The sequence below is a fragment of the Symphalangus syndactylus genome, chromosome 4 (assembly GCF_028878055.3).
Source record: "Symphalangus syndactylus isolate Jambi chromosome 4, NHGRI_mSymSyn1-v2.1_pri, whole genome shotgun sequence".
In the NCBI taxonomy this organism is placed as follows: Eukaryota; Metazoa; Chordata; class Mammalia; order Primates; family Hylobatidae; genus Symphalangus; species Symphalangus syndactylus.
This window is the reverse complement of record NC_072426.2, coordinates 123,008,521-123,024,359: the sequence shown is the minus strand read 5'-3', so window position 1 is coordinate 123,024,359 and position 15,839 is coordinate 123,008,521. Positions and strand designations below refer to the sequence as shown.

Sequence of the window (15,839 nt, the reverse complement as noted above, 5' to 3'; positions counted from 1 at the left end):
GATCAATTCAACAAGAAGAGCTAACTATCCTAAATATATATGCACCCAACACAGGAGCACCCAGATTCATAAAGCAAGTCCTGAGTGACCTACAAAGGGACTTAAACTCCCACACAATAATAATGGGAGATTTTAACACCCCACTGTCAGCATTAGACAGATCAACGAGACAGAAAGTTAACAAGAGTTCTTTTATCAAAGTTGCCATCCTTTTCTAGATATCCTATCTTTTTTCTGTGTGAGAATTTAAGTTTTTTATTCATTATTCTTCAAATATTTATTGATTTCCAGTCAGTGTTGTAGGCACGGGGGGATACATCAGTGAACAAAACAGTAAAAAATCCTGGCATTCATTAACCTTGCAGTCTAGGAAGTGGATCTATAAGCTAAGATAAAGCTGGATGCTATAATAAATTAAACTCCTAATTATCAGTAGCTTGATTACTTGAGATTTTATTTTTTATTCATCAAACTGTCCCAGTTAGACAGCTCTCCTCCAAACAATTATTAAAAGCATTCTTATTCTGCTGTGTGACTCTGCTATCTTTTACATTTGGACTTTCGTACCAATGGTGTCCTAGAGTCACCTCCATTCTAGCAGGTATGGAGGGGAAAGAGCATAGAGGATTGCATGGGGGGTATTTAGGCACCAGGCTTACAAGGGGCACTTATTTTGACCACATTTTTTCTTGTGGCCAGAACTAAGTCACTTGCCACACTTTAACTTCAAGTGCACCTGGAAAAAGTAGTCCAGCTATGGGTCCAGGAGGAAGAGAAAATATATTTGGGAATCAGCTAGCAGTTTCTGCATGTAGAGATGGATAATAAATGACTATGTATATATATATATATATAGTATGTTAAATAGTATTAGTGTAAAGGAGGAAAATAAATCAGGAAGGATTTAGGGAGGGTTGCAATCATGAATGGGTGGCTGGTGAAGTCCTCATGGAGAAGGTGTGTTTAAGTATACACCTGGGAGAAGTGAAGGGTTGGTACCTTGTGAATCTGACAAAAGAACATTTCAGGCAAATAAAGTAGCAAATGCAAATATCTTCAGGTGGGGGCTATCCTGGTCTGACCAGAGCAGCTGGGAAAGAAAGCTGTGTGGCTCCAGGAGAGGGATTGAGGGACTGGAGGGAAAATGAGGTCAGCTAGCCACAGATAACGTAGGGGTGCGTGGGGACATGGTGACTTCTGTATTTACTCCATTGTTGCTGGAAGGTATCAGTAGCTTTTGAATGGAGGATATTGTCTGACTTATGTTTCACTTGAATAACTCTGGTTGCTGGGTTGGGAGTAGGTCATGGATAGGGGCAGGAAGTAGAACTAGGCCACTTAGGAGGCTATTCTGATAATTCAGGTAAGAGAGAATAGTGGTTTCAGCTAGAGTGTTAATAGTAAAGGTGTTGTGAAGCTATCAGCTTCTGAATATATTTTGAAGGTAGAGCTGACAGGATTTGCTAATGAATAGGACGTGGAATGTACAAAACAAGAAGAGCCAAGGATGATTGTCTGGTCTCAGTAACTGGAAGAGTAGAAATATCATTTGCTGAGGGAGAAATCATCAGAATAGGATCAGGAACTCAGTTTTGATGTGTAAAATTCGAGATGGTTTGGTGACATCCAAATGAAGATGTGAGATAGACAAGGGGAGAGGCCCAGGATAAAAATACCTATTTGCCAATTATCAACATAGAGATGGTATTGAAAGCCATGAGCCAGGACTAAAAATCACAAAATAAATGTATGTGGTGGAAAAGAAAAGAGATTCAAGGCCTGAGCCTTGGGACATTCCAATATGCTGAGGTCAGTGAGATGAGGAGGAACTAGCATAAGAGACTGAGAAGGAAGTAAGAGAAGGTAAGAGAAAATCTAGGACACTGGAAATCCCTGGAAACTAAATGAAGAAAATATTTCAAGAAGGAGACAGTGATAAAATACATAAAATGCTGTTAACAGATCAGCTAAGAAGAGGACTAAGATTGACAATTAGATTTAACAGCATGAAGGTTATTGGCGACTTTGACAAAGAATGGCAGGTTGCATTCCCCAGAAAGACCCTCTGACATGGAGATGAGAGAGATGTTTGTTAATTAGTGCTCTTGAAATAGCCATCTCTGGATTTCGAAAGGGAAGAAAGCAGGAATTGTCAGAGGGAGAAATTGAGCTGCGATGCAGTCTAGTGAAGACTCCCCGGGGTGGGAAGGGGCTTTGATGTTGAGTTGACCCTTCAGAGTTGTCCTCAGTTGGGACAAGTTATCTGAGCCTGCATAAACCCTAGTTGACTAGTCACTGATATTGGACTGCCCTTTAAGGTAACTGTGTGACTCCTCAGCCAGGGCAATTCTGAAGGGCAAAGCTGTGGACTGTAATCTGGTAGCATTGCTAGCAGCTGGGTAATAAGTTCTTTGGGAGCTCTTAGTAGTGCGTCACAGAGTTCACTAGAAGCAGTTTAAAGTAGCAAGGGTAAAAGCCTGGTGAGCGCCAGTTCAAAAGAGAATGGGAAGAGAGAAATTGGAGATAATCAGCTTAGATGATTCTTTTTTTTTTTTCATTTCTGATACTCACTAGGAAGTGTCTGGGTGTGGATTTATTTTTATTCTTTCTTGGCATCTGGAATGTACTTTTAATCTCTAGATTCATGTCATTTTTCAATATGATACTTCAAATATTGTTTTTCCTCCATTTCCCACCCCCCTCCCCCAAGCTTCCTTTATACACATGTTGGAATCTTTCAATTTTTCCTTTATGTCTTTTTTTTTTTGGTCTCAGTGTTTTTATTTTATTTTTTATTATACTTTAAGTTCTAGGGTACATGGGCACAATGTGCAGGTTTGTTACATATGTATACATGTGCCATGTTGGTGTGCTGCACCCATTAACTTGTCATTTACATTAGGTATATCTCCTAATGCTATGGCTCCCCCCTCCCCACACCCTCCTTTATATCTTTTCATTGTTATTTCATCTTTCTTTCTCTATCTCATTTCATCAGCTTCTGGGAAACTCCTTAGTGTTGTCTTCTAGCTCACTGATTCTCGTATACTGTGTCCAATCCAGATTTTATTCTGTATATCAAGCTTATACAGTTTTTGAAAGAATATATTTTTATTTAAAGGATTCCAATTTGTTCTATTTCATATCTCTATTTTGTTTCTGGCTATTTTGTTTCATATTTTTATATTCTTTTTTAGAGATATGATTTCCTCCTCTGTCTCTTGGTAGAGTCTTAACCTACTTATTTTAAATTCTTTTTCATATTCTTTTATTGTTTTCATTTCCTATCGAGTAAATTACTATTCCAATTGTTGATCTTATTGATCTTATTGGCTGTCTTTCCTAGTGTTAGTTTTGGACATATGTTTAATAATTTTTCAATTATTTCATAATAATTTTCAGGCTTTTGTAGGGTAGTAAGTTTTATTATATTTTTATGTTTTATTTATCTCTAATGCTTACCACTTTCTGATTCACAGTTTTGTAGTTGCCACTAAGTTACCAGTCCAGAACCAGATCTTATATTGGTTCCTTGGGGCTCCTGCCCCTTTGATAGTGATATTTCAAACCTGTTTCTGAGTCAGTGTTGGTGTGGCTAGGGCGTGGTGGTGAGACATGTCTGTCTCCTCTGCCTCTCCAAATATGGAGCTGTGATAACCCCCTGTATCAAGCACCAGTGGGAAGTTGCATTTCTGCTTCTTTTCAGCTAGTCATTTTTAGCAGAGCCTGGCTGTGATCCCCTACCTCACGTGAGAATTACTCTGAGTTCTGGTTACTACGCTGGAGCTGAACTCCAGGTTGCCTCTACTTGGCTTCTGGGAGCTGGGACAGCATCCACAGCTTCAGTCCCATCACCCCTCTGTATTAATTTTCTATTTCTGGCCCTTGAAGATGACTAAAAGTACATCCCTACCCTATTAATGCCTGTCTTATTCCTTAGGGAAAAGCTTTCAGCCATTTTTTTTTTTTTTCCAGACAGAGTCTCATTTTGTTACCAGGCTGGAGTGCAGTGGCATGATCTCGGCTCACTACAACCTCTGCCTCCCAGGTTCAAGCAATTCTCCTGCCTCAGCCCTGTGAGTAGCTGGGATTACAGGTGCGTGCCACCATGCCTGGCTAATTTTTGTATTTCTAGTAGAGATGGGGTTTCACCATGTTGGCCAGGCTGGTCTCGAACTCCTGACCTCAGGTGATCCACCTTCCTCAGCCTTCCAAAGTGCTGGGATTACAGGCGTGAGCCACCCGTGCCTGGCCTTTCAGCCAGATATCGATGAGAAAAAGATAGGTGCTTTGATAATAGTTACTCAATGTGTTATTCCTCACAGGGATTTTTTTTCTAGAAAGATGTAAATGCTAGACACGATACTGTATGCATCAATGATGTGTTAATTGTGGACAATATTTGCTTTCTTGGGGACTCTTCATGTTTCTAAAATCACCCATGTAGTACACAAAATATTATACCTATTTATCTCTTATCCTTTCTCTTTCTTCTGTTTTAATTCTTTACAGAATCCACACATTTATAGACTCAAGAGTAGAGTTTATTACTAAGTCCTTCCATGCATATCATGTCCCTAGAATTCCCTTCTTTTCTTCTTTGATGATGTTGATGAATATGGCCTTGAGGCACTCGCCATCCTTCTTTGTGTTCTCTATTCTTTCGTGCTATTCCCACCCTCCCCAAGTCTGCTGCTTGCCCTGTTTCTCAGAGAACTCATTCTCTCTCTTGGTTTTACATATCATTTCTGGTTTAAACTACTCTCAAATTTAAATCTCCAATATAGAATAAGATCCAATAAGAAGTAACAGATACGGAAATGAGTACTTACTGAGTGGACCAGGTGTAGACCTGTCCTAAATGTTTTTAGACATTCATTCATTTGGTCTCGCAGTAGCCCTGTGAGATATAAAGATGATATGATTATTACAGATAAAAGAGCTTAGTCTATGAGGGTTAAGAAAATTGCTGTCCTAATTTCTGGGACTGTGCAGCTCCCAGGATTCAGGACCTTCAGTTTTAAAGCGGGGAAAATCTCAGGCAGACTGGAATGAATTGATTACTCAAGGCCTAAAGCCATTGATTAGAAGTGATTAAGCCTAGGCTTGAACCCAGTTCCATCTGAGCAAGTCTGTGCTCTTCACCATGATGTCATAGTGTCTCTGTTAGAACCAAGTAGAATAAGAGAGTTCAGTCAGAGAGCAGAAGGTAAAGAAAGAATTCACGGAGGGGAAATTCACGGAGGGGAAAATTCTGGAATTTCATCAGGGGGATTCTTGCTTCATCAGGAGTCAGGAAACCCATATTCTGGTTCCAGTTCATTCACAAATCCAGTGTTAAGCTGAAATTGCTTACATCCCTATGTTGCTCTTCCCTTTCCTGTGAAATGAGAGGCTAAACAAGACAACTCCCAAGATTGTTTTCAATTTTAAAATTGTTTTCCTTGAAACTATCCCTTACATATAAACGCTCCAAAACCATTTCAGACCTTGTAAATATTAGCTAGTTTTTACAAGGTTATAGAGATAAAAAAGAAAACAGAAAATATAAGCCAGAATTTTGCAATATTTCACGATTTGCTCAAATTTCTAGATTTTGCTCTTTAACATCGCTATTTCTAAGCACATCGTAATTCTATTGGAACAGTTGAACAGTTTTGGCCTCTAATTTATTGTATTTAATTTGTTGTAATTAACTTTATGGTGTTTTCATTGTTGTCTTTAACTGTTAACATAGTGTCCCAAACATCTCAGCGGGGAATGCTTTATAAATTTTCTCTCTTTATTGTTATTTATAAAATGTTAATGGCTTCTATTTAAGGCATGTGAGATTAATAACTGGGAGAATGTACTTTTATAACAGCACTGTTTTAATCTATGAAAATCACAAGAAAAACAGAGTCGCAACATGCCACAATTATCGGTGAAGGCATAACTTCATGTATTGATATGGGACTCTTCATAAAATATTTTGAAATCATTTCTGATATAGTAGAGTTCTAAGGAAATAAGGCTCTTATTACCTTTTTTGTTCTTGGACATATATGCCCTAACTGATACATTTCTAACTGAAATTCCCCAGAAATAAAATTTACAATAAGACATAGCTTCTAATATTTTAACATTTTGTTCAAGAAAAGCCTCACTCTATTACCCCCACCTCTGCCTTTCTCTTGGCATATGAGGGTTGTATTCAATGACTGAATGGGAATTTCAGGTGAGAAAAATGTGGAATAATGTGAACTTTTCTGAAACCAGTTTTTGGAGAGTATATGTGTGTTTCTTTACCATTCACTTTGGATCGAAATACTTAGCTCCTCATTGGATAATTATGGTCTTCCTATCAAAATCTTATCAAGATAACAAGAGGGAAAAAATTAAATAAGCAAAACCCGTTAGTCACATTACAAAAATTCATGGCAGGTTATACATACATTTCAGTAGTAGCGGGATTTCCAAATAAATATTAGGAACTCTGAGAAAACGAAGAAGATTGTAATGCTAATGCTTTAGGACTTCTTTGCAGGAATTCAAATAAACAGTTTTTATAGAGTTTTATTACTTGGCTAGTCATGTGCTCAGTCTTATGGAAGACAAAGAAATTTAAACAACTGGTTCCTGCCCTGGTGGGGCTTACAATCCAGCACAGATCTTGGTGGCTTTTACCAAAGCTCGATGCTTCATATTTCTGTTGAGTGAGTGTAAGAAGAGAAATGGAACTACCTGTAATGACTAGGGTAGTATTTTCAGGGTTCTAATAGGTTATATTGAAACATTAATAAAGTGTATATAATTATTGTTCAGTAAATTGTAATTGATTTATAACATATAATCAGAAAAGTGCACAATTCCTGTGTGTAGCTCAATGAATATTGACGAAGCAAACACATCTCTATAATCACCCTCTGATAAAGAAATGCCTACCGCCTGGAGAGTATTCCAGAGGCCCTCCTTGTGCTCCCCACCTCAGACCCTGCACTCTTTCCTCACAGGTCTCTATTATCCTGTTTCCTGTTGTCATTAGTAAGTTTGGCCTGTTTTTGAACTTTATATTATTAAAAACATAGACTGTGTCCTGTTTATGCTGGCTTCTTTCAAAATAATATATGTGAGAATATACTATGTCTTTGAATATACCAGTTTATTTTCACTGATGTGAAATATTCCATTGTATAAATAAAATGCAAATTATGTATTCTACTGTCAATGGACATTTGGGTTGCTTCTAGTTTTTAGCTGTTACAAACAATGCTGCTGTGATCATTCTTATATGTGCCTTTTGGTACACATTATAAGCCTTTCTGTTGGGAGTCTGAGGGTTGGGTCATGGTTAGGTGTGGATTCAATTTTTAAAGATGGTTTCCTGAAGACTACCAACTAACACTGCAACAGGCAGTGTGTGAATATTTCAGTAGTTCTATATCTTTCTCAACATTTGGTATTTTTAAAGAAGCCATTCTTTTGGGAGTGTGATGGTCGTGGTTTCATTTGTGTTTCCAGGGTGATGAATGAGTTTTGAATAAGTGTCTTTTCACATGCTTCTTTCCCATTTGGTTGCCTATTTTTATATTCAACTGCCTGTGTTTTTCATTGATTTGTAAAAGTTCTTTATATTATAAGGTACATTTGTGCTTATAATTGTGGATGATACATGGACTAAAATTCAGTATTTCAATTTATTCTAGTAGTTGATCTCTACTCAAGTATGGGTCTATCTAACATTGATCATTTCCTTTTTACCCCCAAGTTACTCCACTTAACCACTATGAATGATAGTCTTGTCTCACCAACCCCAGCCCATCGTCTGTTGGTAAGCTTTGATCTTCAGTGACCTTCAATGTACATGATCATGTATTGCCAAATCCTGTTTTGTACATAACTGTATCAAAATCCTAAAATAAGATCACAGAAAAACTCCATAGCTTGTTGAATGTGGCTCAGAATAGTTGGTTTTACCCATTAAGAGAGTCAAAAGGTGAAAAAAAGAGTGTATTTTAGCCATAAAAAGTAAGAATTTTAAAGTATAATGGGAGAGTGTTCTCAGTTTAACATCTCCTTTTTAATGAGTTGAGAACTGAAATGTATTAATAACTGCTTTTTTGTGATTTAAAGATTTAAATATTTCATGTAAAGCTGGGAATATTTGAGATATCTTAATTAATGTAAGTGTCCATGCATGCCCATAAAAGAATAGAACATAATATCTATTTTATGAAATAGTGAAAACTTACATGCAGAAGGTATCTTTGAAGTCACTGATGGTGTGCCTCTGAACCTGGCGTGCTGGGGTTGAAGGTGGGTGGGAGGTAGTCGGGAGTGATGGGCAGTTCAGGGAAAGCCCATGAGATCCTCTTCAGTCAGAGCAGCCAGGCTTTCCACGTGTTATCCTCATTGACTTCTGAGACAGAGTTCCTTTAAACATAAGTTGAAGCTGCTATTTTTAATATTATGGGTCTATTTTAAATCTTTTGCTTCTAGACGAGGTAGGATTCAGAGAGGTTAATTGGTTTGCTTCAGATCACTTTGGCAATGGCAGAATCAGGATTGAAATCCAAGTTTGCTCTCATCACAGTGCTCCTAGACTCTGTGCTTTGTGTTAGCTAAAGTGATATCCTAATGATTCATTTATATTCTTTCCTTCCCACTTCCTGGTTCTGGGTAATATATTAACCTGAATTAATTAGAGATTTAGAGGAAGGTTTCTGCATTAGGAAAGGAGTATAATTTCATGGGCTTGCCACTGTTCCATGTGGTCCCTGGGTTCCTAGCTAGCCTGATATTAATCATAAATTCATAGAATATCTTCATTCCAACTCATTTTATGGCCCTCTCACAAGTTTGGATTATAGTTTAATTATGCAATTATAAATTTCTTATTCTCCTATCATCTACTGTAGTTGGACCTCTGTATCCATGGATTCCGCATATGTAGATTCAACTAAACATGGATTGAAAATATTTTTTAAAAATGGACAATTGTGTCTGTACTGAATGTGCAGACTTTTTTCTTGTCATTATTTCCTGAACAATATGGTGTTAGAACTACTTGCATAGCATTTACATTGCATTAGGCATTATAAATAATCTAGAGATGATTTAAACTATATGGGAGGGTATGCATAGGTTACATGCAAATACTATGGCATTTTACACAAGGGACTTGAGCATCTGCAGATTTTGACATCTACAGGGGTCTTGGAATTAATCCTTCATATACAGAGCAATGACTGTATACCTTTGCACATTTTAGATGCCTAATATTTGTCCTGTTATATTGGCCCTCATTGGAACTTGTTCTGTTTGGTTTTCTTTACCTGCTCTCCTTTCTCTTTTCTTATTCCTATTGTTTGGTGCTAGCAGATCTGATGATTTGGTCAGAGATACCAGGAGACTTGACAGAAGTTAATTAGAAAGAAAATCCAGAAAATAACCTAAAGGTCCTTGTTGACTTAGTAGAGGAAAAGTGGAGGGGGGCTTATACTTATCAGAGAAGGGTGACTAGGACAAAAGCTGGGCGGGAGGTCCTAGTGGCCTAGGCTTGAAAGACACGTGATGAGGCCTGCAACTAGGGACATGACCAGAAGTGGCCTGGTCTAGACCACTTTTTTTTGGTATTCTTCTCCAGAGTTACAGAGCGCAGAGTAAAGTAGAGAAGGACGGGAGGGAGACACAAACTCTTGCCCATGCAGTTGATTTCTTGGATTTGGAGCCAACTATTTTTTAGCATAGTACACAAAAGCAATGGAATAATAGTGTTTTAGAAACTGATGGGGTCTTAGAGATCTTCTTGCCCCAAAATTTTGCCTTGTAAATGAGAAAACTAAGTCCAAGAGAAGTCAAACCAAGCCTCCTGGCTCAGTTCTGTGTGGAGTTGTGGAATGCCAGTACTATGCTTATCACCCATATATACTCAGTTGCATAAGAGAGAAGAGCTCAGGGCAAGAGGTTACGTTTTATTTTAAATGAAGTTCAGAAACCATGGAAGGGAAATAATATGATCTGATACACAATTAACAAGATGACTCCTGCTGTGTAGAGAATGAATTGGCAGAGAAAGAGAGGAATTTGATAGAGCAGTTAAGAAGCTATTTCAGCAGTCCCAGAATGAAATGATTTTGGCTGGGAGATTAAGATGGGGAGAAGCAGATGTATTTTTAAGTTAAAAACCTAGAAGACTTGATGAATTGGATGTGGTAGACAAAAATATAGGATAAATAAAAGATTTATGGCTTGAGCAACTAGGTAGATATAGGTACAATTTCTAAGATAGAGAAATGGGGAAGGGTGAAAGTATGATTCAGGGTTAGGAGGATTGAGGTGGAGGGACAGTGGGGAGAAAGTTTGGGGTAGTAAATGAGGACTTCCATTTGCCATAATATCAACTGCTGAAACTGCCTTTCCAGATCCCTGGAGCATGGCTTGTTTCCCTGCATCCTGCTAATTACCATAAGGCATTTTTTTTTTTTTTTTTTTTTTGCCAAAAGAATACTGAAGTATAAGGGCCATGATAAAGTCTTTTCTTGTCTTCTCTTTTTCTTTTCTTTAAGACAGGGTCTCACTCTGTTGCCCAGGCTGGAATGCAGTGGCACGATCACGGCTCACTGCAGCCTTGACCTCCCGGGCTCAACTTATCCTCCCACCTCAGCCTCCAGTAGAGTAGCTGGGACTACATGAATGCACCACACCCAGCTAATTTTTGTATTCTTTGTTGAGAAGGAGTTTTACCATGTTGCCCAGACTTGTGTTGAACACCTGGGCTCAAGCAATCCTTCTGCCTCAGCTTTCCAAAGTGCTGGGATTATAGTACTGAGCCACTGTACCCAGCCTTAAAGTTTTATCAGTCATCTACTTTAGGAATGTCAAGCTAAGAAGACAAGGTAGGGAAATAGTTTCTACTTCTGTTTGTCTTTCATCCATGTAGAAATGGAATTAGAAATCCTTAGCATTCCTGTAACCCAGTTTCAGAGAGCCTTAAGTTGCATCTACTGTAAAACAAAGGTGAAAGGACTTTTTCAAAAATGTGCTGAAGGAAACGTGAGAAGGTAGGTCATCCCTGTCCAGTATGCTGTTGCCATAATTACTGATTATACAAATAGCAAATGCTTTTTGAGATCCTTCCAAATACCAAGCCTTGCTCAAGGCATGGGAGATTGCAGAGAGGAAAACAGAATCTTTGCCTTTATGGAAGTTACACTCTAGAACATTGGTTATGTCAATGCCCTGTTCAAAAACTTTCAATAGTTCTTTGACCATTTCAGCAGCATAAAATGTAGCCCTCTGCTAAAATCAGACACACAACTTGATGTCCCCCAGACTACGAGTATTCTCACCTCCATGCCTTTGCTTGTATTATTTCTCTCACCTCTCTGTCTTCTCTGCTCTTAAGTTAGTCATTCTGATCCACTCAGGACTGGTATTCAGTACCACAGGGGTGTACTGGCCAGCATTTGGTTCTGATTAACCCTGTGCTCACCCTTCCAGGTGTAAGTAGCTAAGTTCTTCTTGAACTCTCTTTTATGTCACCTTCTCAGGCCTCAGTGATGTTGTCTTCATTTGAACTCATAGTACTCACGGATTTATATCACTTATTTCACAAAGCTCACAGATTTCCTTATGACATCTGGCATACTTTTTGCATGTTGTTTGCATATTTATTTAAAATTTGATTTATGTTTCTGGCTTTTTTTTCTGAAATAAATGGCAAGACCTTTGCACAGCTCAGGCACTAAATATGCTTTTATTAATTGATGGATGCATTAAGAAGGACTCAGCATCTCGTAACTGTCTGCTGGAGACTTAAAGTGGAGAGGGGCCCCATTTGCTGATATTTTGTGTCATTGTGCCCATCTCTAAGCAATTCCATCCTTCATGGCCTTTCTACATCCCCAGCTCCTGTCTCAGAGTCCTCCCTCATCACCTCAAGTTTGCAGGGACATTACCATGCCAGCACCCCTTAGGATGCTTGGCTAGTTTTCTGCATTAGAAGGACAGTGGGATGTCTTGCTTTCCAGCCAACTTAATGCAGGCTGACACTCCTGGCACACTGAATTAAGGTGGAGGAGCCAACAGAACCAGAGAAGAGTCCATTTCTGTGGAAATTAAAACAAGAAAATGATGGAGCACAAAACATTTTTATTTCCTTCTTATACTTAAGACAGTAATTAAACCAGGCCAGAAGATGAGTTCTGATTGTTTATTGCTGAGGGAGATGCAGTATTTTAATTTATCGCAGTTCATTTGCAGAACTAGGCAGACAAGTTACATGTTCTGTGTTCTAGCCCGTGAGATGATGCTGACAATTTGAGAATTAATCATTTTTGGATGTTCCAGATTTGCTATTTTAAAACTGTAACTGCAATAGTATTTTCCCTTCTCTGGGTAGAAGCTGAGGAAAAGTGTTGAAGCCTTTTATCTAAGAGCATGAGGCTACAGGGTCCTGACTTTCATAGGGCAAAGCTGGCTTACAGATTTACTGAAATAATTACCAAATTATTTAATAGGTTTTGAATTCTGAACTCAGAGTTTGTTAGTCGAGTCTGCCACCTGAACAATTATACATAGAATCTTAGAACAAGGGCCTCCATGGAACTCTGCTAAAGCATTTAATATTCTCATTTCTAATTGTAAAGCCATTTGAGCATATAGTAGTATGCACTGGTGTAACTGACTCCTTGGATATAGAGATAACATTTGATGCATTTTGGATAATGCTTTTGAAGTAATGATAATGTCAAATGTAGACGGGCTCAGCTAATGAACCCATTAATCAGCCCTTTATTGAGCACCTCTAGAATGCAATGCACTGAGCTGGGAACCATGAAGGATGAGGCACAAGGCAGATTTCATTCCTGTAACTGAACATTTAAATATTCTGGGAAACTTTCAAAAATGCCAGATGCCTAGGTCCCACTCCAGACATATATTTAAAAACTCCTTAGGTGATTCTGATATTCATCCAGCATTGAGAACTACTGGCATAAAGTATAGTTTTGTTTTCAAGGCATTTGGAGTCTAACTGGGAATATATAGGACTAAAATTGGGAATATAGATATATAGTATATATCGGTCACTCTGTGTTTTTAGCCCCTTACACAGACAGCATATGATAAATTTCTAGGGAGAGGCATGGACAACATAACTACTGTATCTAAGAGAGGAACAGATCACAGGAAAAGAGGCTGGGTGGTCATGGAATAGGTAGGATTTGAACCTAGGCTTTGAGGGCAGGTAGGATATAAATAAATATACATGAGAGGTCAAGGCATTCTGAGTGGAAGGCTGGCATAAACCTAAGCTGAAGGCGGGAGTGTATAAGGTATGTGCCAGGTATTAATTGGATATTAGTTGAAAGTAGTAAGAAAGCAAGTAGTAGAAAGTAGTAGGAAATCAGAGAGAACTGCATACGGTCTTGAGCCCAAACATCTGGATTTGAGTTTTGCACATGCCACTACATAGCTTCTTACCTTGACAAGTTATTTTACTTCTCTAAGCTCCAATTTCCACATCTGCCAAATATTCATAATAATAGTTCCTATCAGGTTGCTTAGACCCAGTAAGGCAATGTGTATATGAGCACTCGATAAACTACAGATCCCTACCCAATGCTAGCTATTGTTATTGTGTTTTGGAGGGGAAGGCATTGAAGGTTATAGAGCACAGAAATGACATATAAAAAGTTTTAATCATTCACCCTATTTACCTATGAGTGAGCAAAAGAAATAGCTAAAAATAAATATTTATCATCACTGAATTACTTAATGTAACTGTGTTTAAGGACTTGGAGGTCACACTTTAAAAAAGAAGATCATTCTAACTGCCCCTCATGACTACTGAAGAGGTTATGCCTGAAAAAGCAAAATGTGAGTATCTATGCTTACCTAACACAGTACAAGTCATAACACTCCAACTGTTTTAACCAGTCTTTTCTATTAATTAGTGACCCTCAGAGCACTACACTTATTGGCACATCTTGAAAGGATTTATTCCATTCCCTTTATTTAAAAATAACCAACTTTTGAGAGATTTTTTTAACTTATTGTGCTGTCCCATATGGTATCCACTTGTCACATGTGGGCTATTCAGTCCTTGAAATGTGGCTGGTGAAACTAAGGAACTGAATATTTAATTTAAATTTAATGAATTTTAATTTAAACTTAAAAACGGATAATTCAGTTATTGGAAAATCTTTAAGCATGTTTGGAACAAATTTGGGCATATAAATCTATTTTTTCAAGTGATGATTTTATAAAATGTAAATACAGATTAAGTAGTGCTGATAAAAATTTAGCATGTGAGTTGTGATGTATATAAGTACAAACAAAATACATATAGAGTTTTGAAGATGGAACGAAAAAGAATGTAAAATATCTAATTCATTTTAAATATTGATTAATGTTGAAGTGGTAATATTTAGATGTATTTTAAATGAAATATTCTATAAAAATTATGTTATACAAATTAATTTCACTTTTTTTAGTATGTCTACTAGAAAAATTTAAATTACATATAAATTACATATTCAGTTTACACTGTATAATATAGCTTTATTGAGGTATAATTCACAAATAAAAATTGAATATAAAGGTGTGCAATGTGCGTGTTAACATATATACACATTGTAAAATTATTACCTCTATCAAGCTAATTATAATATCTATTACTTCACATAGTTAGCTTTTTTTCTGATGTGATGAGACTACTTAAGATCTCTCTCAGCAACTTTCAGGTATACCATACATTATTATTAATTACACATTATATTTCTTTTAGAGTTAATCTAGACTTGGCAACAAATACAAGCAATCCTAACATATACTGCTGCACATAGAGCTGAGGTTATTACTGTTCTGCTACTTCCTCTTGGCTCCTGTTACCCCTGACAGTATATGATACAGGCCAGCTGGCATCTGCCCAGGGCTGCCAATAGAGCTCTGTGATGATCACTTTAACTCTTTTTTTATTTGGATAACACAGAACATTTTTAAAGATGGGAAGGTCAGAAAGGGTGGAAGATCCAGGAAGTGGAGGAGGAATATTCTCTAGTTCCATTTTGCCTTAGGTCATGCCCACATGACCTTGATGCTATGAGCTTGGCATTTCCCTATATCTCCTTAGTAACCTGATCACAGTCTGAGAAATATTAACATAGAAAGATTTTTGGGCAGTATCCTGTAAAATACGTCTGAGGTATATATGAAACTAATTAGCATTTCTTGGTGCAAAGAAGGCAAGATACTTTGTTAAAGAAGACCAGAGAATAAGGGAGGGGGAAAGTGAGTCAGTAAGAGACAACTCAACAGAGTGCCTTTAATTTAGAACTGAAGAGTTGAGTCTTAATGCTGAATGTATTATGGGAAGAAATGTTGAATATGTGTTTTAGGAGATGATAACCAGATGCCACTTGAAATTTGGGTTTCATTTGGTTCTTTAACTCTTTTTAGGAAGAAATTAGAAATAATTTATGTTTTCTTCACTTACATGTAATGAAATTAATATAAATTATTGTATTGGAAGTTTTTGTCCAAAGAGCTTCTATTTACTTTCCAGCTCCATAACTTTACCCTAGAACTGATGGCCTTAATTCCAGCTTCTCTCCTCTTCAGCTTCTCCTCTCTACAGCTTCTCCCCACTTCTTGGCACTCTAACCCTTCTGTCCATCTGAACCTGTTTACAAGCAGGTTCTTTCCACAGATGCACTGTTATTCAGACCTTTATTTGTTTTTTGCTTAGCTGGTGTGTGTTTACTTTTCAGCAAAGAAATTCTGCAAAATAAAACTTAGGAAGAGCTCAAATATGTAAAACAGATAAGATCTGAGCTTCTCTGATTGAAAGAAGGAAG

At 37.6% G+C, this 15,839-nt stretch overlaps 1 protein-coding gene across 5 annotated transcripts in view; it reads left to right on the top strand.

Annotated features, from left to right (window-relative positions):
- The window catches only part of IQCM (IQ motif containing M), a 646,606-nt gene that overhangs the window by 69,682 nt on the left and 561,085 nt on the right, over window positions 1–15,839 (top strand). For 3 of the 5 annotated variants that reach the window (XR_008657267.2, XM_063638261.1, XM_055276084.2), the window contains exons 2-3: window positions 7,748–7,810; window positions 13,776–13,860. Coding sequence is in view for 2 of the 5 variants with exons in the window: in XM_063638261.1 (XP_063494331.1) it covers window positions 13,824–13,860 (37 nt within the window). In the remaining 3 variants the exon portion in view is untranslated. Of the gene's footprint in view, window positions 1–3,987; window positions 4,097–7,747; window positions 7,811–13,775; window positions 13,861–15,839 lie in introns of those variants that run through there. The other 2 variants (XR_008657268.1, XR_010120562.1) reach the window with 2 other exon arrangements.